At 40.6% G+C, this 24,747-nt stretch overlaps 2 protein-coding genes across 3 annotated transcripts in view; both read right to left on the reverse strand.

Moving 5' to 3' along the window:
* Positions 1 to 1,045: 1,045 nt before the first annotated feature.
* LOC306840550 (potassium channel, subfamily K, member 16-like) lies at positions 1,046 to 4,861 on the reverse strand. The gene is made up of 6 exons (XM_079369916.1): positions 4,561 to 4,861; positions 4,024 to 4,400; positions 3,107 to 3,221; positions 1,724 to 1,890; positions 1,382 to 1,550; positions 1,046 to 1,264 (listed from the first exon to the last, which is right to left on the reverse strand). Exons 2-6 carry the CDS (start codon positions 4,234 to 4,236, stop codon positions 1,056 to 1,058), a joined length of 873 nt encoding a protein of 290 aa, XP_079226042.1. The 5' UTR covers positions 4,237 to 4,400; positions 4,561 to 4,861; the 3' UTR covers positions 1,046 to 1,055.
* A 2,779-nt stretch (positions 4,862 to 7,640) lies between these two features.
* kif6 (kinesin family member 6) overlaps positions 7,641 to 24,747 on the reverse strand; it is a 67,274-nt gene continuing 50,167 nt past the window's right edge. For both annotated transcript variants that reach the window (XM_079369899.1, XM_079369900.1), the window contains 10 exons: positions 24,066 to 24,168; positions 23,770 to 23,825; positions 16,068 to 16,118; positions 14,783 to 14,870; positions 14,496 to 14,631; positions 12,469 to 12,557; positions 11,200 to 11,289; positions 10,997 to 11,092; positions 9,351 to 9,466; positions 7,641 to 8,303 (listed from right to left, as the gene is read on the reverse strand). In XM_079369899.1, the coding sequence (XP_079226025.1) occupies positions 8,290 to 8,303; positions 9,351 to 9,466; positions 10,997 to 11,092; positions 11,200 to 11,289; positions 12,469 to 12,557; positions 14,496 to 14,631; positions 14,783 to 14,870; positions 16,068 to 16,118; positions 23,770 to 23,825; positions 24,066 to 24,168 (839 nt within the window). In that variant the 3' untranslated portion in view covers positions 7,641 to 8,289. The remainder of the gene's footprint in view (positions 8,304 to 9,350; positions 9,467 to 10,996; positions 11,093 to 11,199; positions 11,290 to 12,468; positions 12,558 to 14,495; positions 14,632 to 14,782; positions 14,871 to 16,067; positions 16,119 to 23,769; positions 23,826 to 24,065; positions 24,169 to 24,747) is intronic.

Below are 24,747 nucleotides of genomic sequence, written 5' to 3' on the forward strand. Positions count from 1 at the left end.
CGCTGCTGGAACTTTTAGGTCCCAAAGAAAACTCAGCACTCAGAACATCTGATGTTCTAACAGCAGGACGGCGGTGAGTGAGAGCTTGTGTGCTTAGCTTCTCGTCTTTTCATGCACTGCAGGCAAATTAATCTCAGTCACTGCAGTGGCCTGGCATGCAAATGATAAGGAAAAAATCAGAACAGTCAGACAGACAGGGGTTGATCTTAAGATGTCAATGGGTGAGGACAAATTCTGGAGTTTTCTCTTTATTGTCCATATAAGAGCAGTTGCTGAGGATAGCATGTGGATCCTAGTTGACAAAAGGCAGAGTGTCCATAGTCAATACCTTTTATAAGTTTACATCATGTTTTCACTTTTTTCTGCAGGATAACAGCTCCCATCTGGATTCGTATCAAACAGACACGTTTCGCTCTGACTGGTTTCAATTAGAAAGCGTTACAGGTTAAACCTGTGTATGTCAGCTGCTATTGTATAATCAGTCCTGTGTGCTTCCAGGTCACGTCACACCAACATCCTGATTAATGGGTTTGTTCGAGATAGCACTCTGTGCTTAACTCACCACAGTTTACCATCAGCACACAAACACAGATGTGGTCGCACATGAGCACACACACAAAAACATACATATTCACCAATCAGCCCTTAGATCCTGACCACCTGTGCAATCCAATGAAATCCATTCAAACAGATCTCCCCTAAATGTGACTTTTACCAAGAATCTCAGAGAGAGTTTTTGTTGATGTGGTCACAAAGTGATAATTAGACCCAAAATGTATTAATATAATTATGGTTGTTGTTGGTGGTGTACTGTAGTACATTATATAGAACAGTGTTTATAAAAGGTCCATTAAATGCATAGAGTGAGCACAATATTCTGTAAAACACCAATCTAGTTCAGAATGTGCAGAATTGGTTATTGCTAAATGCTTTGCAGGGAATGACGAACACCATTAAGAAAACTTCAACATGTCACATTAGTCACAATATGTACAGAAAACATTGAACTTATTTTTTCTTTCTTAGTCTGTAGTACTTAAAGACAGTCCCCACTGTCAGATTCTTGATAACTCTTCTAGTTTACTGGACGACACCTCCTCTTCCTCCTCCTGTTTCTTAAAGCCTGGATGAGTCAGACCGATGGCATACTCCATTATCCTGGCTCCCATGTTGAGGATGAGGGCGAGCCAAGCCAAGGCGAAAATGATCCAAATACCTGCAAGGCTCCTGTACAGAGAAATGTACTGCTTGTCTGGGTCTGTCCCTGTTAAAACATACTGGGTTCAGTATTTGTGATAAGAATGAGGCAGTTTTATCTAATGGAGGTGTAAAAGCGGTGGTCTTTCCATCCCATTAGGGCTGGTTTGCTCTCTCTACTCACCCACCACATAATCTCCAAAACCAATGGTGCTTAGGGTAATGAAGGCGAAGTAGAATCCCTCTCCAAATGTCCAGCCTTCCACGTAACTGAACAGCAGGGGAGGGATGACCAGAAACAGCAGACTGCCGGTGATGAAGAACAGGCTCACAGCCAGAGCCTCCACTGTTTGCTAGGAAACCAACACAGCACGAGAAGATTTGGTTTAGATCCAGAGGCAATTCATCTAGTAATAATTCTTCTGTAATTGGTAGCAAAATGACCAGAAAGCTATCGAAGCCCCATGCCAGACATTGCACAGCAAAATGAAGCTCTCATAAATTCTGTTGATAAATTCTGTTGTACCTTGTAGGGAACAACAGACACCATTCCCCTCTCCAGTCGGCCCAGGTGGGTAGTAAGACACATCCCGAGTTGTTTGAGGAAGGCCAGGTTCAGTGGGATCCCACAAAGTGCATAAAACACACAGAACACTTGACCAGATACAGTGCTGGGAGAGAGGTTACCGTAACCTGTGGACAAGATCATTAAAGTTTGTTATCATCAATATTCAATCGCCCTGATTTCTTTCGAAGGCTGGCTCACCATTACTTTAAGTTACATTTTGCCTGTGGGTGCACTTCTAATAAATATGCACCGAACTGAGCCTTGCACCAAGTTAAATATTGAGTGCCTTTATAATTTTACATGCAAGGGACAATTGGGAAAAGGCATGGCAAAAAATAAAATGTATAAGCCAAACTTTAATTGTCTTTTCAGTCTCTATTTCATCCATATTCTTTTTCTTGTTTCTTTTTTTCTCTGCAACAGAATGCACACCAGGACAGCCAATCACTTTCTGTGGAATCGCCTCTGTGAAACTAGGCTGTGTCCAGCCTAATATTCTGTGGTGTCCCACAAGGCTCAGTTCTGGGTCCTATGTTATTGCCCTTTAATTCCCTGTTTCGGGGACAGTAAATGTTAAAATATAATTTTATAAAATACATCTAACTTCTAATATCTATTGATGCCTTTAGGTCATCTTAGACTGTCTAAGTTTTGTGAATTTGTAGTGATGATTAAAAATTATTGCAGGTTCTGGTCACTGCTCGAGAGTAAAATAGTGGGTCTTTTTTCCTCTGCTGCAATCGTCAACCTGTGTCATTTATTGTTCCATCTTTATTTGTCTATTCCCATGTAAAGCTTAGACAAGATTATATGTTATTCTCGTGTTGACCGGCGAAAAGCCAATCACCTCTCTTCTTTTTGAAATAGCGGCATATAGGCCTACATTAGGATCAGGTCCATATCTCAAACTCTTACTGGCAGTGCAAAACTGGGTCATGTTTCTGAATAGGTGATACAACTAACCCCCTTCTGCTCATCATTTCACTGCCTCTGGTCAAAAAATGTAAAACTTGCTTCTGTGACATGCACAGGCCTTAAGACTGGTGGTGATTGAGCTTTTGAGGCCACAACACCGAATCAAAGGAATGCTCTACCTGCAGCCTGAGGGTCTGATATTTAGGTGACCTATTTTCCACAATCTCTTTTAGGATGAGAGTTGAGCGTTTTTCATGTTGTCAGTCATCCACAGACGTTTTTCATATTGTCAATTTTGCGTTCGATGAATCACATCGCCTGCATGTACGATGTATATAAAGAATTGTGTTTTAAAAGAGGATTAACAAATAAGTGAATAGTATTACAAACTAACAGTGCAAATGTGGAATGTGTAAAGATACTCACCTATAGTTGTGACTACTGTGCCTGCAAAGAAGAAGGAGCTGCAGAAATCCCAGTTACTGGGGTTTGTCGAGTTGCCTGATGGATTTACTCCCTTTTCCCAGGCTTCCAAAATCACCTTGCAACCACACAAACATTAAACAAATACACTTGGTAAGACATGGGTTCTTGAAGTTTTTTTTCTTATTAAATATTTCAGGTCATGACGGTTTTTAGAGCTGTGGTTGGTTACTCAACGATAAACTCATCATAGAAGTGATCCTTCAGTTTATAGATTTTTATGAACAGTTTTCATCATATTATCTCAATACCGAAAAACAGGCTTTAGTAATAACTAAATTATTATGGGGTTTTGCCAACCCTCATAACTTTGATTAATAGAGGCCTCTATTGTTAGCGAGTTTGTAAATGGACTTGGTGAATATACTTAAACTGTCCTAGTCCTCTGAGCACCCTTAGCACTTAAACCCCACATGTCATATTCACCCATTATCACACACATTCACACACTGATTGTAGAAAATGTTAAATAACCATCAGTATTAACTAATCAATCACAATCATACATATTCACACGTGGATGTTTATGCCACTGGGAGAAGTTCAGTGTCCTTCTCAAGGATATTTCTACATGTGAATTATGGGAGCTGGGATTGAACTGCCAATTTCAAACTTTGATATGATCATTGTAAAAGAGACGAAAAAAAAGTACATTTGCAACTTTATGAGACACCAAAGGACTTGACAAATATTAGAATGAACAATGAAACCTGTGAATTTGAATGGACCACAGCTCATCTCGCTCTCTCTCTTTTACGCGTGGCAGCTTTAAGTGTAACTGATTTTTTTTTCTTTTTTTCAAGAACTCGTCATGGCACTTTCGAAAAAAGATTTTATTAAAGAATAAAATGAAAGTGAACCTTTACAAACTTCTCCAAAGCTGGTCCATCCAAGCAGGTGTAATTGGCCAAGAAGTTCAACTTCTCCAGTTGGAAATGATTTCGATTGTTGCTCTCAGCCTCTCGCTCCAGTATCTGGAAGATGATGGCCCCAACCAGCAGGTATGTGAAGTGGGCCAGAGTCAGAAGTGCTGTCCAGCTCACTTTGACCCGCAACAACTGAAAGCTCGCCATCAACCTCCTCCAAGCTTCAGCACACACACAAACACTGATGTTCCAACCCAGATGAGAGTTGAGAGCTGCATAAAATAAAAACTGATAATCAAAGTCGGATGAAATATGCAGATCTCATGAGCTGTCCACTCAAAAAAACATCCATCGCTGAAGACTATGGCATTCTTCTCCAAAAAAAATAAAAATAAAGGAAATCATCAAAAGTTTTAAACAGGGCTCTTTAGGCCTGTTTGAAATCCAATCAACATCACCAAAGGTCTTTTTTGTTAATCTGTCTCGAGTTTATCACTCTAACTGGATAATCCCTCAAACATCTCGACTCACTTTCTTTCACTGATTGGTCAATGACCTCATGTTGGATGTTTGACTTAAGCGTTGCCTGGGTAACGATCAAACTCCTCCCCTCCATCAGTACGACATCTGGACACACATTCACTTTTAAACTGTTTCCACTAATAAGGAAGCTGCAGCAGCAGCTAGTCAGCAGAACAAAAGTTAATATTTTACCTGAGTGCTGTTGGTTTTTCAAGCACTGATACCACAGGATTAAAATAAGACTCTGAACTAACTATTGAAAACCTCAACTGACTCTCTGTGTATGTGCCCTTACTTTAGAAAAACCAAAGAGGAAACTTCCTGATGTCATCGGTCTAAAAGCAGAAAAAAATGTTTGTTTGAATTGCCCCCCCGGGACAAATAAAGTTTTTTTTAATTGAATTGACAAACTCTATACTAAACATAGACTAAATATTACCCATTCACACACTGATGGCAGATGCTATGTGAAGTGGCCATCCATATTAACTAATCCCATTCACACACATTCAAACGCTGCTGACAGAGCAGCAGGAGAAACTTGGGGTTGAGTGTCTTGCCCAAGGACACATCAGACATGTGGCTGCAGGAGCTGGGGATTGAACACCTGACCTCGGGTTGAGAGGCGAATTACAACAGACTCTACCACTTATCCACAGCCACTCCTAGAACTGTACAAGTCCTTTATATATCTGTCTTTATTTTTTTGTACCTAACTAAGAAAAGAGTCCATCATTGTATTCCCTTTAACTTGAATGTTTCATCTGAGTCTTAATAATGTTTGTGGTTCAGAAGGATACTTTGAATGAGGATTAAAACTTTTTAAACGTATACAAAAGGATCATACTTTCATAAAAACATTGAACTGTTTATCTCCTATGAGAATGCTCCCGATATTATTGTTAATTTATGAATCCAATGTGCATTTACTGGAATTTGTCACCACCGCTTTAAGAGTGAGGTAGAGAAGTTTTGTTTATGTATCGTGTGTACATTTAAACACACTCATTATGAAGAAGAGCTACAGGATATCAGATACCATGACTTCACCAAAGAAGACTCTTCCCCTCCGACAAGACTCTGCCGGGATGCAAATTGTGCTTCCCTGTGTCTTCTGTCAAACAAATCCACGCAAAGCCATGCAAACAGGATGCTCCTTTGTTCACAGGTTGTCTGCTGCTTGTGGAGGTGTGCAGCCATGACTCACAGGTGACTGGATGGGTGGACTTTGTTATCTGACATAAACTGATACACTGAAAGTCAGCAGCATCGGCAGATCAACCAGTTAAAGAGGCTTTAAGTAACTTTCTCACATTATTAAATCGTGTTTTATCGCCCGGTTAACTGGTGTTCAAAATGAGACATTCATTCTTCTCACTTACAACTTACTTACTTCTAAATGCTCAGGCACCAAGCTGTCTGAAAGACTACCCATCGAGAACATTGCGCTCCCAGAATGCAGGCCTGCTCGTGGTACCTACAGTCTCTAAATGTACTATGGGAGGTAGAGCCTTCAGTTATCAGACACCGCTCCTCTGGAATCATCTCCCACTCAGGGTCCGGCAGGCAGAGACTCTGTACTTTCAAGAATAGACTTAAACCTTTACTTTTTGATACACCTTATCATTAGGACTGGCGCAGGTATAGACCAGCTCATAGTTATGCTGCTACTACCGATGGAACAAGCACCTTGAACTCTCATCTCTCTCTCTCTCCCTCTTTCTCTGCTCTCATATCATATTACTGCATGTCACTGTCTTCAAATTCTTTTCCTGGGAGCTCCTGAGCTCTCTTAGGCCCCCCCCCCCCATCCTTCTTTCTGCATCTTGTCCCATCTCCCCCCCCCCATCCCATTTTCAAGCCCAGCGCAGCTCTAGCAGACGGCTGCTCCATCATGAGTCTGGGTCTGCTGAAGATATCTGCCTGTTAGAGATTTTTTCTTGCCACGCTGTGATGGGTTAAACATAACGATGAGCATGGTCTTGTGTAACGTTAACAGAGTCTGCCTTTTGTAAAGTGTCTCGAGATAACACCTGTTATTAATTGACGCTATACAAATAAAGATTTAATGATTCACTGTCTATCTGTGTTGCCTGTATAACTTATTTATTTCTTGACAAACAGGTTCGATTTAGTAGTAGCGAGTTGGTCTTCTCTCAACATGTCTGATGTGTTCATAGGCAACACACTTAACCCTGATTTGCATGTTTGAATGGGATTAGTTACTTCTGATGGTCACTTTATATAGCAGCCTCTGCCATCAGTGTGTGAAATGTGTAGGTGTGTCCTGCTGTGTATAAGCGCTTTGAGTAGCCAGACGACCAGAAAAGTTCTCTACAAGCTCAAGTCCATTCACCTTGAAACCAGTATATTTAAAATACATTTGACTACAAATCAACCTTTGTTTAATGACGCACACGAAAATGAATTGTCCTCTTTATACCCTTAATGGTTGAAGTCTGTGAGTCACTCGGAGAAGTTAATGTTCCTGAGTCATCCTCTGGCTGGATTCCATAGGAAAATGAAGCACTATAAACTCCTCACAACAGCAGAAATTTGCAAGGGATTAACTGTAAAGGAGTGTAGCTAAACCATATATATATTCTGAATGGAGACCATCATCTCACCACCATCATTCTGTATTCAAGAACACAGATTATATATAACATATTAGGAGCATGTTTCTTGAGGTTATGAGACCTGTGAGCGGTGCTCTCATCTGCTTTCACACAGTGTGACTTGTTACCTCTCGTGGAGTCACCTCCTGCTGCCCATTACGAAGAATACAGGCTTAGGACATTTCTGCTTTGGTTTCAGTTCAGGAACCCACAGGCTTGTCCCACTACAGACTGTAAATACAGTCAGAGCCCCCAAAAGACCCCAAAAAGTATTGCACATATATTTACAGGTATCTGCAAAACAAAGCCACAAAAAAGACCTCAGGTTCAGCTATAACAAAATGCATTAATTAATATGACCACAAACTGCATCTGTGAAGCTAGTAGAACAAATACTGATCAATGTAAGACTTTTATAAAAGACTTTTATAAAAATTCTCTTTGACAAGATTACAAAACTCTGACAATAGCTTTTTATGGAGCGAATGTTTTAATCTCTCTAACACTTAAAGAAGTACCATGTGAGGATTTTTAAGGGCCCTAAGACATGAGGATTGATGGGTGCCAGGCCCGCAGCCATGTGACTCATCCAGAGTGCAGTTAGATTCTACAAAGCCTTATCTAACATTTCATTCTGAAAAAAAAAAGATCAATGTAGATTGTTTTCACAGAATGTTTAAAGTTATAATTAGATCGTCTTCTGCAAATACATAACATTTCATATTTACAACAGATCACACAAAGTGTTACACTGAAAATGAAATCATAACAGACACTAAAGTTGATTGCATTGTGCATGTGAAAGATAAAGCATTCATCACCTCTCCTTCCATTTTTCTTTGACACCTTGAGATAATATTTGTTTAGCTCAGATGGCACAGGATGGGATTCTTTACAGCTGCACATGAAATGATACAGATGTGTTTGTATCTGAATAAATCAGACAGGATGTGCAGCTGCCGAGTATTTCATGAGAAATCTAGTTGAGAAAATTCTTTCGCACATCGTTGCTGTCAGTCCATCTGTACTCAATGACATCAATTATTTAGTTTTATCACCTGACAGATGTGAAGATTGTTTCAGCATCAAGGGCCGATAACTTTCTCAGCAATTTCTGTGGTTAATCTGACTGACCTGGAAAACAAACAAGGATGAGAGAAAAATCATGAGCGATAAAACAAGTTGAAAGCTATATGAATAAGATGACACCTAAAAGTGATCTATTTTATAGTCAAGACGTTTGACAAGGGAAACCAGGATAAATTAGTATAATAATATCTGAGTCAAAAATAAAACACTGTCTCAACTTTGACAACCACGACAATAACAGCCTCCACTCTGAAATCATGATTGTTCTTTTCCCTGCGAGGTTCCCCACATTTCCCAGAATGCCCTTCTGGCTTCAGGGCAGTTTTGTTATGAGGAATAGCTCAATACAGAGGTTGCCAAACAACCAATGCGAGGGGCTTTCCTGTTAAAACACAGCCTCTATCCAGCTCCGTTGTGCCAAGGTAAAGAGGCGTGAAATGAGTCTTCCTTAAGAGTGTGGACAGTAAAGAAAGACAGACAGATTTTGGAGGGCATACAGATGCTTTTTTTTTGTTTTTTTCTACATCTGGTGTATCTGCTGAAGCGGCCGTTGTTGTGTCTGTTCACATGACCTCAGCCGTTCTGGATATCTGCAGTAGCCAACCTCAAGAAAGCCAAGTCCTCTGTGCTGTGTGCCAAAGCAAGCAGCCACACAAGGGTCAAAGGAGGAGACAAGAACCACAGAGGAGCAAAAGATGAGTAGTTGTGAAGCTATAAAGAAGTGACGCTGCCCAGACAGTCGGCTTGTGTTTGTAGCTATGAAAAAAGTCTAAACGGATCCTCCTGAAAAAGACACCACCTGCTTGTAAGAAACACAAAATTAAATCTGAATTTACAACTCCCTTATTACTGATAACTCACAACGTCTTTCTGCATTTTACAGGAGGTTTAAATACTTCTCTTTAAAGTTAATGATGAGGCATTGGGTGAAAAACAAAAGTGCTGTGAAGCATCCCACCAACAGAGGGCAGCATTGGATGCCTAATTAACCCTGTGTAAAGGTCTCTATGGTTATTTCTTTCTCTGTTTGTGTGCATGTGTGCGTGTACGTGTACGTGTGTGTGTGTGTGTGTGTGTGTGTGTGTTTCTCACCTGTCCTATTGAGGAGGTTTTGTCTGGCCCTGATGAAGGCCATGATGTCAGAATCTGCCTGCTGGTCTCCAGTCAGGGGAATGGAGGAGGATGAGAGCTTGGTAGTGGCGAGGGCTCTGAAATGCACACATGTTCTATTTAATAACAATATAAATCCTCCACAGTGTGTTTAACACAACACAGACTTTCTATGGCACTCGTACTTATTGAAAATCCATTCTCACACAGGTGTATGTAAACCTTACCTTTCTCCACACTGTAAAATATCTCAACTGTTCTCGTTCCAAAAGCTTAAATGAACAAAATAAAACCCCAAAACACTGACAGCTCCACCTCTCACCACGTGTCATGAAGACTTTGTACGAACAATAGAATCTCTGTAGCACACATGATGTCTGGAGACAGACAAAGCATGCATGTTATGCATTTAGTGTTTTACAGAGGTTATAAAAGGATTGTTTCAACGGCAGCGTTCAAGCGAGACTGCAGGCCTTTGATTTGTTAATGCAGTTTGGAGACATTACTTCACAAAGAATTAAATATTTATGGGTTTTTTTATAAGTGGAGAGAAAACAGAGTACAGCTGTAAAACCTACACGTCCAGGACTTATTCGTATCAGAGCTGCTTCTGTAGTGTTTAGGAAGACCCACGTTCTTCAGTGTGTAGCGTATGCACACTCTGTCAACTCAATTCACAGTTCATTCTATTCGAGTGTTTATGTTAGGCTTTCAGTGAGGAGGAAATGACCGTTCATGAATGAGATGTCCCACATGGTAAGTTTTCAGAGGCATTATCTAATGTCATGAGGCTTCTCACTGAGTTTTGAAAGCACGTTGAATGTGCTCAATGAGAGCACACTAATTATAATAAAGGCTCCACAACAGTTCTCTGTGGTAGGAGGATGCATGAAGACAGGAAAGGATGGACTCAATCTTTTTGTTTTGCCCCACCTTTAGAACATGTTTCTATGTTTAACACATTACACACACTTGAATTTCCCTCTGGATCAATAAAGTATCTATCTATCTATCTATCTATCTATCTATCTATCTATCTATCTATCTATCTATCTATCTATCTATCTATCTATCAAGGGCTTTATCGCTGGTGAAAATGTGATTTGAGTTTGTTTCCTGCACCCCATGTACAGAGGTGATAGCCCTTATTGCACCATTACACTGACCATGGGTGTGAATCCAATAATACATACAAAATAACTTTAAAAACCCCTCTCTTTTTGGTTGTCAACTCTTGGAATAGAAAAGGGGACCTTTGCGTTTAAAAGGGTTTTTGTAAAATCCCCTTTTGGTTGTTCTTGATGAATTTCTATTTTTTATTCAATGGATTCTCTTGAGGGTCTTTATTAAACTTGCCTTATTGCATAAGGTTTTCAGTAGAAAGAAGGTTTTGTATTAGCTCAGGAAAGCAGGCAAAGGTTTTAAACAGAACTTAATGGAACGTTCTGGGTGGTTCTCTCAAGAACAGCGCTGGGTGGGACTTTTCACTGATGGTTCCAGATAAAATCCTTTGCAATTGGTTGCTCAGGAAATGATCTGGCACCTCTCAAACACAAGACCAATGTCCAGTCTTTAGTCGGTCCCCCACAGAATTGAAATCTATTGATTTTAAACAGGCCTTTGTTTACCTCCACTCAGATGAAGGAGTGAAGTCAGCCATCCTCCCATCCGCTGACTGACCATGCCATGCTGTCAACGGGGGAACGCTTTCACTGATGAATTCTCTGAAATGTTAAGAAATGTAATTATCATGTTATTCTCACAAAGGAGTGTGAAACAAGATGATCCAGTAACACTCAAAAACAAACAAATTGAAAGGAGCCATGCTGACCTGAGGGTTTGAACAGAAGCAGTAGAAGAGACTGGACTCTGGTCTTTGCCTGCAGGAGCGTCTCTCACTGTTCTGCTCTGACCTGCTGCACTGTGTAACACGTTAGGAGCACATTTCATGAATAGTTTTTTTTGCAATGATTCCAAATAATATCTAAGTCTTTCATTTATCCTATACAGCATACAGAAAGTCCTAGAAACTCCCACAGCAGGTCTGAAGTGGATAGTTAATGGTGCTCAACCACAAGAGGGTGCTACAATGCTAACATAATATTCCTGTCAAGTTCAACAAGTTTAGACATAAGATAAAAAAGATAGCTTGAATGTATTTTAATACCAGTAACATGATCATACTGGTGGAAGAAGGAAAGTTTGATTCAAAAACAGGACGGAGAGATTTAGCTAAAATGATTTTATGTCAATTCATATTTATTTTGTAAGTCTCAGCAGTGCAGACAATAATCTCCTGAGACTCCTGATAATATCATTAACCCCAAAACAAAACATGAACCTTAGAATACAAATTAAATACAAAATGATTCATCCATTAAGTACAGATATCAAACTTGACATTTGCCCTCTATGAGACAGTCTCAATGCCTCTTTAGCGAGAACCATTTTTTACCCTCTTCATAAAAAGAGACAGTCGAGGAGAGACAGGGAATACAGGGAGGAGAAAGTGGGGGATGATCGGCTGCAAAGGGCCGAGGTCTAATGGAGTTTCTGCTACAGGTCTGATGATGCTGACCAAAACAAAAAAAGATAAAATGTGCTTTCAACAATCCAAAGGTAATACTTCAGACTTCAAAAATCTTCAAGTAATTGATTGAGAAGACTGATATAATGAGCTTTAAAACACAGAAGAGGTTCAACATCATATAATCATCCTCCCTGTTAATATAGTCTGGGAGCCAGATCCATCCCTCAGGATGTGTTTTGCTATCTTTTTTTCACTATGGTTTTTAGTTAGCCCAGACCTTGGGCCACCACAAGTTGATAACGACCTCTCCCAACCCGGGGCCGTAAATGATTGGCTGATCAGATATTAGCAATAACCAGCAGTTGAACAGAAGCTGTCTCTGTCTATATATATATATATATACATATATATATATATATATATAGATATATATACATAAAGCATTTTTTTTGCTGCTGCCTGTCTTTTCTCTAACAGGTTTGCATTCACATCTGCTGGAGAGGAGCGGTGCACGCACAGACAATGAGCAGTCAGTCTACTTTTACATAACACGCACAAAAAGGGTCTCACCATAATCCCGGAGGGCGAGGAGAAGACGGCAAGAAGGTTCGACTCAATGACGCACTGGGACTTCTGTCTGGGGCCTCTGAGTCAGTCACCTGGTCAATTCATAAATATGATGCTTATGACACCATGTTAAACACAGTGGGTCCATATGTAACAAACAACTAAACAACAGACAACTGAACATATTTTGTGGCTACTCGCTTTAATCAATCAATATGTTCTGGTTTCTGAAAAACAGGAAATACTTGAATAAATCTTTTAGATGTAAGTGTGCTGGCGCGAGAAACGTCCTGTTTCCTGCTTGGACAACAAAACTGCACATGTAAGGCCTGTCTGTCTGACTTCCTCTTCTTTCCATTTGTCATTCAGTGATAAAATCCCAAAGCATGCTCAGATGTGAGTGAGATATTGTTCTCCATTCAAAAGATCAAAACGGCTGAGTAGCAGCCAGCCGAGTCTGCAGCTCAGATGTTCTGCTTAGCATTTTGTGGTTGGTTTCTCGAATATGCTCAACAGCCAACACGAGCAAAGTGTGAGACACCAGAGACAGAGTTCTATGGAAGTCCGAGTTAGCCAATCTGTCAATGCTCAGCTCATCTTTAAGTTCATGCCTTCGCAAGAATGGTCTTTCACTAAACTGTGAGTGTATTAAAGTCGAAACACAAAATTATTAGAATGGAAGGAGATTAAACGACTCATTCCTGACACTCCACCGTCTCGCATCTTTTTACACTTTGGCCTTTTTCTTTTTTTTTGTACCATTTTCAGTTTTTACCTTTCGATGTATTTCACTGTAAAATACTCCTCACCATAAAGGTCAGGTTGTTAGTCTGAGTGTGAGGCAGATCAGGGAGTTTGTTTTCTTTAACCTGAACCAGCTCCAAAGCCTCCAGAATCCTTTGACACAAACGTGTAACCTCCTAGAGTGTGGGAGTTGCTGGTCTTCAGCCTCAATATGTTTGTTTCTTGGTGGTATTGTTTGACATTGTTTTAAAAGGTTCATTAAGCACCCACACAATATTTGTGTAGCACAATAACACACACACACACACACACACACACACACACACACACACACACACACACACACACACACACACACACACACACACACACACACACACACACACACACACACACACACACACACACACACACACACACACACACACACACACACACACACACACAAACACACAAAACATCAGTCGAATCACTGCTTCTATAAATGAAGTCTGGGGGCTTTGAAGAAAGTGATGGCATGGCTTCAGTTTAAAAAGCTGAGCTCGGTGGTTAGATTTCGGGTCCCATGAACAGAAACTGTAGGAGAAACCCTACAGTTGGACTCTCACCATCTGCTATTTACTGCATGTCAGCCGCACTCTCTCATCCTTGTTTTTGACTATCCACCGTCCTGTTGTCTCAATAAAGGAAAGAAGAGCAAAAAAAAAAAGGTGGATAGTCTTTGATCTCGTGGTTTATTGTACAGATGGTTTAGCTGATGCAAATTTTCCTGAGGAACTTCAAAACTTTTTCTTTCATGCAAGTCATTTATTACCCTAAACATGAAGCACATTTTAAAAGAAATATAAATTCTAAAGGCTTAAACTCGTTGCCACTATTTGTTGATGCAGTTACTGTGCTGCGTCCAAGCTGCTCTCCTGGCTCTTGTTTTGGTCACATGGATTTCTGTAAAAATGTGTTTCCGTGTATTTGCCTCCTACGTATCTTCCCACCAGGACCCGTTCGGCATGAGGCAAAGCAGAGGCTGCAAGGGTCACACTGGTGCCGTAAAAGCCTCCGCAGTCAGAGACACATGCATATCAACTTACACACGCGTTAATGCGCCTGTAGAGGCCAATACTCAGAAACCACACGAAAGACAACATCCATAAATATAGAGACAAAAACCAAAGACAGTCTAATGTCATGAACATATCTTGACACGGTAGCTTTGCCTTTATGTCATGCACACAGAAGTTTTATGTGGTGTTGTCATATAGATAGGTAAAGAAGATTGAGAGAGTCACCTGCCCACAGGAAGCCTCCTGGTTCCACCACGTATGGAAGTCCTTCTGCAGCTTGACCTTTGCCCTCTCCAGCAGCAGCTGCAAGTGCTCGATCTCTGTCCTCAGCGCTTTCAGACGGCCGACGATGCTCTTGTAACTGACACGAGATATGAGCGGCACCATATGAATCTTTCGTGCATGTTTCAGAGCATCTGCTGTGTCTAATCAATTAAAGCAGAGTCTTCAGAGGAACGATGAAGAATGTTGGTATGGTTATACATTGAAAACATTGTTTTCACTACACTCACGCCTTCTTCTCATGCTCAATATGTCTAAGCACGTTCTCTTCCACTGGGTCGACCTGCTCCTCTGCCTCTGTCTGATTTCCCATAACACCTGTGGTAGAAATAGACAGGAAAGAGATGGAAGACCCGTTTTAAAGAAAAAAGAGACAAACTTCGACATGCTGCAAAAACAATTAAAAAAACAAAGTCACAATGGATCCTTATGTGTACAGACTGAAAGGATAGCACAAATAAACATCTCAAAATGTAAATAGTAGAAATACGTCAGCCAGTTGGCTGACAGCTTTAAGGATAAGCAAGAGCCATGGGGAGATTAAGAGAAAAACGCTTACTTACCGCTTACGCTTTATGCTTACTGTATGTGCAAATAGCAATTAAAATAACACAAATGAAAAAGTATGAAAAAATTAAGGTGCTTAATATTTGGTGATTCGTCTTTTTAATGTAAAGATTTTTTTCACTAACTCTAGTTTTATTCCCACATTCATTGTATACTCTTAACAGTTCATTCAGGGTCTTTATATGCCATAGAAATAGGACAGTAGTTAGAGTCAGAAATCTGGTAGAGAGCGAGAGGGAGGGGAATGACATGCAGGAAAGAATCCACAGGTCGGATTTGAGCCCTCCAGCCTTCACCTACACTTACCCACTATAGGCTACTGGTTCCCACCCCATAACATGTTTTTTTATGCCACTCATATGCATGTGAGTGCAGGTTTTCAGTATTTTAAATATGGGCCATGGAGCCATAACAGAAAGCAGGTGGCTGTGAGATGCTCTGATGCAGAGCTCAAAAAGAAAAGCGTTTCAGGGATGAAACAGGGGGAGATGTTTGTGTGTTTTTTAACTACCAGATTTCCTCATCAAAGCTTCGATGTCGCTCATCAAAACAGTCGGAAAAGAGTAAATGAGGGCGTCTTCTGGTTGTACGCCCAGGCTTTGGTCACCAAGCTTTCAATGAGTGAGGCCTACTGTGAGTGAAGCTTTGAAGTGGGCACAGCAGCATGTTCAGTAAGAGCACCCACAATGTGTTCACAATGTTTACTGCGAGGAGTCTCATATCAAAACATGCTGTTGTTTGTGGCAGCTTTGTTCAACCATTCAGTTGATGCTTTAGGAGACCACTGTATGAATTTGAATATTAAACCTGAAAGACTAGAAGGAAGGTGCAGTGTGTGGCGATTTGACAAAGCATGCATTTCATTGCTTCATGCATTGTTTAGATGTTGGTGTGGGTCGATCACACATGGTTCAAGTTTTGGAACATCCTTCGTCAGTTTGATCTTACCGTGAGCCGCCCTCTGCCTCCTCTGCTTCTCTAACTGCTTCTTCAACTCATCTAGAGAGAGAGAGAGAGAGAGAGAGAGAGAGAGAGAGAGAGAAAGAGAGAGAGAGAGAAAGAGAGAGAAAGAGAGAGAGAGAGAGAGAGAGAAAGAGAGAGAGAGAGAGAGAGAGAGAGAGAGAAAGAGAGAGAGAGAGAGAGAGAGAGAGAGAGAGAGAGAGAGAGAGAGAGAATTTAATTTGAAGTAGATACATCTTTTGGTACAGATGATTCTTCCCCACAGCTCAAAATCCTGTCAAAAATGATCTGCCCTCTTAAATACAGGAGCAACAAAGCAATAGATTTATCTACATCCATCCTCTTGTGCGCTTTGCAAATATCTAAAGTTCAAAGAAACCTGGGGCATTTATGAGGACAGATAATAGAGTAGGCAGGATTTCTTTAGCAATATAAGCCGGAATAATACTACCAGATCCAGAGAGTCATCTGTCCAAAGAAAATGAGGAGGTTGAAACAAGGCTCGGTTTGGGCGCTTTGTATCTGACCTGATTATTGAACAAAAATGTATTTAAAACAAAGTATTTATCCTTCAGGGGGATGTCTGCTGAAAGAAGACACTGATGAAGAGCAAAGTTGTCCCCCTCCTGTGGTAGTGGTTAACAGAGTCACATTGCACTCAGTTTCTCAACGTCAAACCACCTGAAATCCTCATTATAAAATTGTAGGTTTGGATAAATCAGAAAAACATATGGACTGTGTATAGTAAGCACATCGGCTTCTCTGAATTGTCTCCACAAAAAATTTGCTAACATTTGAGCCAAAGTACTTTATAGCCTGTGCACTGATAAACTTATCACTGAGTGAGTAATATCTGATCTGCAAGTATAGACCCACAAAGTGAGTCTGAGGAATGACCAGAATAATAACAAGGTACACCAAGAGCTGAGAGAGACATTGACTGGCAGTCAGTATCTGCTGTGGTCAGTTTCCATTACTCTCCTTCAGGTCTTATAAACATGTAGACGGTGCTGTGCTGCAGCTCTCTCTGTAATATGAGCCTGTCGCCAATCTAAAAGCCCAGGTCCAAAAATGAGAAATCCAGATGAACTATAGTTCTGGGGAAAGACATTGGGTGAGGGAAGCTACCTATTCCTGCAGCTTCTCCTAATAAGACAGTGGAACTAGGACTTCTAGCTTTGTAGAAGATGATGAAGACGTTCCTCTGTCCGCCTGAAGGAAAGCATATTATTAGAGTGAATGGGTCCAGTGTTCTCAAAGTTCCCATTTAACATTCAGACAAGGTTCCCTTTAAAATTCTGCCAACACTTTAAACACTAATGTAGACTACTATTAAGAGTGTCTGGAGATGGCGGAGATGTAAATGGATGATGTGCATTTTATAAATGACTAACAGGGACATGTTCTCCCTATGATGACACAGTTTTTCCTAAATGTCTATGGAGTATGAGCCAGAGTTTAGGAACCCCTCACAAAACATGTGTTTTCAAACGTCAGTGGTTTGTGTAGCTGAGATTGTAAATGAACTGAGATGCCCTGTGGCTTTACATTGTGGTCAGATGGGCAGCCCCGAGTCTTCTGACAGACAAGATGTTCTCCAACACGACCCACAATTAATTTATGTATAGCCTCCTTTTCCACAATAACGTACATGGATGAGGAATAACTTGTGCGTTGTTGACAGGCTGTAACAGTGCAGAGAGCACGAAGCAGAAACATAAAGGGGCCAAACCAGCCAGTGAAGCTTTGATCAGTCATGGCATGTAACGAAGCTTTTCAAGACCCCAAACCAATACATAAAATGACTATTTATTTGTAGGGTTATGGTACCCATATGTGATAAAGAGGCTCACAAGAACTAACTTCTGCTGCATAAATCTTGTATTATTCTCCTTTTCAACAAGTTTAAACAAGTGTCAGAGGATCATAAAATTATGTCTGTGAAGTGTGTTGTTCTAAATCCTCTGATCTTGTATTTGATCACGCCTATAAACCCCTCTATTTCTGCCCTACTCAGAACTGGCCGTTTCTGTGTCTGTTGCTTTAAATGTAAATGAGCGGCGTTTGACCACGCCCCTCTCTGGAAGGGGATGTGGCTTGGGCTTTCTTGCACCATGTCCTATTGTTTACGTTGTGGAAAGGTGGACCACCAGGGGAAAGCAGAAATGCCGAGTTGTGGATTGTCAACTAGCTGGGGGAGGGGTTACCGCCCTTTGTGATGTCATGAAGAGAACAGTTGAGCACACATTTCCTGAAAAGTGGAAAGTTTTCGGTAAACAACAGCAAAACTTATCTATCAATTTATTTATTTATTTCATGTGCATCTGTATAGGAACAAGTAAGGAGCAAGCAAACTGGTGCCACACACTACAGTATATTTATTACTCGGATAGTAACATTACTTTGCGATGACTGGAGAGTCAAACAGTAAAGACTAATTCATCAGGACAAATCATTGAAGCAGAAAAACTGATAGCAGCTTCAACAATATTTCTGACTCTCAATGACAAGAAGAATTCCTGAAAGATTAATTTTCAGACGTGTCAGGTATCAGTGGTGTATGATGTGCTTAAAGTTGACTTCTCCCACACGGCTTCCAGGACAAGACTGTGGCCTCGACACCACAGCCTCTTCCAAACCGTGCAGGGTTTCCCCCCACATCATCGGGAGACATGCCGTCGTCTTAAAAGACCGGTTTCAAGCTACAAGCCTCAATAAATATTTGGTGATTTTTGTGGGTCGGAGGTTAAATGTGATATGCCGCACAAATACCACAGTGAGCTCAAGATCCAAGGAGTTTGCAAACTTTCCTGCTTCTCAATATCGGGGTGGGTGCAGATTAAAATGTACTTGAAGGATGAAATTATTGTCAAGGAGGCGTAGGCCTACAGGGCAATTTAAAAATCTTTGACCAGTGCAATTTGACCCAAAAACATTCACCCTGCACCGTGGTTTAGCTCAATCGGATAAGAGGGCATGCACCCCAAATACAGCAGCCACAGTCCTCAATACACTGGTCACTAGTACGACTCACCACCAGCTATGTCAATGTCCTATTCACCGTCGCATGTTTTCTTTCTCTCTGAAACTATCCCAATGAGCAAAGACCAAAAGCAATCTTTAAAAAAAAAAAAAATCAACATAAGAGTTGAAAAACATTCTGCATTTACTGGGCAGCTGTGATCATGAAAGTGGGGTTGTTGTTTTTTTAAGTGTGAACGCGGCATAAACCTTTCTATTTAGCAGTTCATAACATCAGTACTGTACTTTTGCATTTCCTTCAGCATTATTTATTTACTACTGTATTGGATTGATAAAATTAACTTTCCTTACCATCCATGAAGGGTTTGGGAGGTTTTGAAGCAACAGGATGTAGGACAGAGAAGGTCACTGCCCATCTCTCTCAGAGCAATAGATCAGGTAATGTCATGTCAAGTGGACTGCTTAGACTCCCTTAGCTGTCCTTAAAGTGTTGAACTTCACTTGGCCACTCTCTTGGGAGACCGAGGTCAGGGATAGATAATGAATGTGTCTCCAGACATCATGCAAGATGAACTGGTTGTTCTCAAGTATTTCCTTGTTTGACATGATAAATGTGACCTAGGGTGACCAGTAACCATCGGAATCCTACCACAGTTTCAGCATGGTATACAACATTACATGGACAAAAGGTTGGATATCTTTAATAACTACTCCTTTTAAGAAGCTGATGGCAATATGTTTCTCCCAAATCCTATATCAATCCATCTTGTCCTTTTTTTTCTCAGCACTGAATTTGCACCAGTTAATCTGTGAGGAGCTGAGTGCTAGCTTAATTTCATCGACTTCACTTCAGGGTCTGAAAGCATGGGTATACTCAGGCTGCCATCAACAGTACACATGCTGATTGAGAAAGCGTAATATTTTCTTATAAGGTGGGATAAATCAAGACTTCTGTGAAATGTTGATTACAAATGCTAATATCGTGATAACGATGAAATTGTGAATACTGGTGCGGTCCTACTCCCGGGGATGGAAACATTTAGATTTAGGTAACATTATGAGTTGGTTGTTGTGGTCAAAGTTTCTCTTGATCCATGCCAAAAAAAAAGAATGGTTATTGGGTCACATTAGCAAAGGTGAGCAGAAAATGAAAGTGGGATACCACAACAACACGCTCCATCAAGCTGCATAAATCCTAAACATCTGGCAGAGAAATCAAGAGATGCTGCTCCTTTCCAGCTGCCCTACACCTTTCATGCTTTAAAAGATGTGCATTGCTGAGCCCTCTGAATAAATATACAGTATATCTTTGCACTTTTTGCACCTAAGGGCTTGGAACGTGTGGTCCTCAAGTGGGTTTGGATTCCAGAGCAGTATGTTGTGGCCAAGAACAATACCCAAACCGAGGGAATGTTTAGGAACTAATGTCTCCACAGGCTACTACCTCTCTACTTTCTCCTCCGCTCTCTGACCCTTAGTGCTGGGTGCATCCATCAGTAAAAGCAGCACTGAACTTTTGTTTATATTATGCTAAATGTTTCCATGTTCTGCATAAAACCACTAGACACAGGTAGTGTAAAATTTCCAAGCACGGCTTCCAAGATGGCAAGGAAACACACAGTTTAATGTTATGGTGCTACTTTCCATCCAGAAGAGGCAACCACGTTCCACTAAAAACACTCTGCCTCATCTCAGAAGAATGCAGCTCCATGCATCTAACAAGGAAATAACATCTGACAGCAAGATGGTTTTTGGATATACTTCCAAATAGGAGTAGGATGAAGAATTCAAAACCTACATTAATGTAAGAATCAAGTCTGAGTCAGCACCCTTCCTAACTGATCGCTGCTGCAAGAAATGAATAACTCAAAGATGATAAGTGTACGCTGGCATGAGTGAGGGTAACAGCTGAATGCTACCAAACCACCAAGCGTGATCTGAGGCGGCCGTGATGCCAGGCACTGGTGTGAGGAAAACCTATCCATTTCACTGGCATGTGAAATAAGCCACAGACGCACACAGTGGAGGGAAATTCATAAATGTAGCCTGCAACAGTAAATGCAAACCAGATCAGGCTCTAAAAACACATTTGTAACTGCTTTGAGTTTACTGGAAATTCAACCCGAGAGAGAAATCATTTAAACGTATTCCCAATGTTGACAGGTCGCCTTTTTTAGCATTCTTATTATTCAACAGAAATGAAATCAGTTCACCTCCAATAAACATGGACTCATTTCAAACAATGTTAAGGCATTTATCTGATATTTGATTAGCTTCCTACACTGACCAATAAGCAATTAACCAATAATTAGCAATACAGACTGTTGTTTGTAGTTTGGTGTATTTGTATTTGTTTAGTATTTAAGTCAGATTTTGATAAGACATCACTTCACTTAGAGCCACATGTGTTACAGAATTAAAACCAGAACGAAGAATATGATGATACATGATAGTGAACAGGCAGCAACAAACACATTGACAGCTATGCCAATGCATTGTGTTTGCCTTTGTGGAGGCAAAAATCTGTGCAAAGTATCTTCTACAGTTCATTTATCCAAAGCAAGTAGAACACAAGCAAGGATCGAGAAAAGAGGAAACAACAGCAGTAAGTGCAAACAAACAGCGTTAAGTCTGATTGGACACACAGGTGCTGACAGGAAGTGACCAGAGATCAAAGCATGACATCGACAGATGTTCTTGACAACATTACCACCACCATCATCATCAAAAATATTAAAACTCTGTAGATCGAATGGAGTTTGGACCGTTGTATATTTTTGTGCTGCCATCGGTGTAGAATTTAAATGATGCTCCTCTCTGAGCTTGTTGATGCTTTATTCTGATGTTTACTCTTCGGAGAGTGGAAAGTTAGTTTTTTATGTAGCTTATAAAACCTTCTTGCACCATTTGTCAATCCTGTTTTATATTTTGCTTTAAATTGTTTTCCTGTCCTAGTGAATTGTCTTTCTGCAGTATTTTTATTGTTAAAGGTAGGGTAGGTAATTTTCTCCAGACAATCTTTTTAAGTTTTTGGTTGAAATTGTCTGTATGTCCTGACAGTAATTAAGTACAGTATGGTACAGTATCGTATGTGCTCTGAAAAAGGAACACAGAAAATCTGTCATCTGTAGAAGTTGTTGGATGATGGTTAGTTTTTATTAAACTAATCAAGGTTCTCTACTCTATGCATGCACGAGCCCACACTCCAAACATCAGATGAAATGCACTTCTGAAACGATGGCGCTCGTGCATGTTAGTGAGGGGTAGGACGTTTTAGGGAGCGCAGAGGGGAGGGGGTGAGTCAATATGGAGAACAGAGAGGACGCTACTTTTAAAATCATGCTAGTTTTTGAAAATGACCAATCCGAAGACAAATCTTCTGGATTAGGGACATATATTTCCTGAAGGAGGGCTTAATGTTTTCATTGTATATACTGTGTAACATGTAAATATGTTTAAAGTCTAATTAGTTTCTCCTCTTTGCATCACCAGTGGCACAACGAGCAAGACTGAGACTTAAACAGAGAAGATCCCAAAAGCCTCCTCACTAGCTGTTTGTTTTCATCCAAATATCAAATTTGTTTCCTTTTCTTTACAGGCTTTGTATTTGTTTTGAAGATCCATATTCTGTAATCAATATTTTCTTTCCCCGTTCAGCCACGGTGACCGTTTCCTAACAGTTCATCAAAAAAGGAGAAAACAGAACACTGCTTTCAGTTTCTGTTCTCCACAGAAAAACTTCTTCTGGGTGATCGATGCCACTCGGGATCTTTCCTGGATGTATCAACTTACCAGCCAGTTTATTAAACCAAGAATTAGTGCAAATACAGTGGCTTACTGGAAAAGATGGTGACTGAGGCGCTGATTTAGCTCAGTTGGCAGAGCATCTTGCCCCATCTAGGAGAGGCTAAAGTCCTTGACGCACTGACTGCTGGTTTGAATCCCAGCCAGGACAAATTGGTGCATGCTACCCTCCCACTGTCTGATGGCAGTTTTCACTGTCAAATAAGATGGTGACTTTAATGACAAGCTTCAATTCTCAAAGCTGAAGCAATAGAAGTTTTACCCTTACCCTGCACCCTTTCAAACATCACCGTATTGTAACTAAAAGAACAAATCTGTCTACCTTCACTGACGTAAAAAGGCTTTAGCTACAGAGCTTTTTCCCCATGCAGATGGACTTTGATGAAGTCGAATGACACAAAAGTACACACGTCTCTTTGTTTCACAACAGAGACGTCAGTGGATTTCTAGTAGGTAATCTTCGTAATTGCTCAGCATTGACCGATGCTGGGCTTATTCCAGGTCTCATTTTGGCAAAGCTAGACTACCTGTCAAGGACATTGCCCAGAAGAACACATGGGTGTGCTTACAGAGTCATCATAAAACAGGCTGAGCCAGGCTAGTAAAAGCACAGGTTGGAAGCCTCGCTGGGTGGAAATCAGAACGCGTCTGCGTCCTGGAAAAGTTCAGGAATGTGCTGAACGACATTTCTGCACTACAGGGAGGCTGAACCCCGACAGTGATGTGTTCATTAACATTTTCCAGGCAGGTATGGCTGCTGTCTTCTTCCCAACCCAACACTAATAGATAATGATCAGCGCTCTTTCGAGCTCTGCACCACAGCCTTTGTTTGCCAAATGCCAATTTTAAAGTTTTCACAGCTCTTAAATGTAACCGGATTTCTAAAGCGGTTGAGATAACTTACTGATTCTGTTTCTGGTTTCGTTCAGTTGCTCTCCGAGTTTTCTGGCCTCAGTTGACCTGTTCACAAGGATGCAGGTGTTAATAAGCAATGGGGTGAAAACATCTTCTGTTTAAAGGAAGCAGCAAAATATTAGAATTCACAATGACAGTCTTGGAAGGAACCAATCGAGAGCATACAGCCATTAAGATAGATAGATACTTTATTGATCCCGAGGGAAATTCAAGGGTGGCAACTAAGTCTAAGTAACTAAGTCTGTCTATAAATCTATTTGTTTACCTGTCCAGCTGATCACTAACCTCTGTTTAAGGTGATTCTTGTTGTCCTCAATAGTTAAATGGTCCTCATGGTCCCTGATGAAGGTCTCAAAGGCCTCTTGCTTTCCTATGGACAGCTGTGGACCTGAAAGAAGAAGAACCACAACCAAGGCATAAACCAACCGATTTATACATGTACATGATTTAAAATCACACACAGCCTTTTTCTCCAAAAAAAGATAACCACAACAGAGAACGGACTAAAAAACCCTCCAGTGGCTTGTCGAGAGTGAATTGTAAACAAATATCAATGCATTGCATAATTGAGGAATAAACAAAGAAAACATTTTGCAGAAGTATCATCTGCCATGACTCAGCAAAAGTCCAGGCGTTGAAGATGGTCATCACGTTAGATGGAGCGTCTGTTACTCTCCACAAACACTTGAAAAGTATCTATATTTTTATTTTGAGAGACTGCTAAAAGACACAATGCAGTTTAAGTGGGAAACAATAGCAGGAGATGAGTGTTGGAAAAGAAGACAGTAACAAGCAGGAGTGCTCACAAACAAGCTGAAAACACGAAGTTTCCAGAAAATCCAGATTTACTCTGTACCTGAAGCATCCCAAGAACACTAAATCAGTCATTACACTAAGAACCCAAACAGAGATCCATATGACGAGGTCTGTGATGAACACTCTTCTTTTTAAACCTAAACGAGAAAAT

Source organism: Symphodus melops, assembly GCF_947650265.1.
Source record: "Symphodus melops genome assembly, chromosome: 19".
Taxonomy (NCBI): domain Eukaryota; kingdom Metazoa; phylum Chordata; class Actinopteri; order Labriformes; family Labridae; genus Symphodus; species Symphodus melops.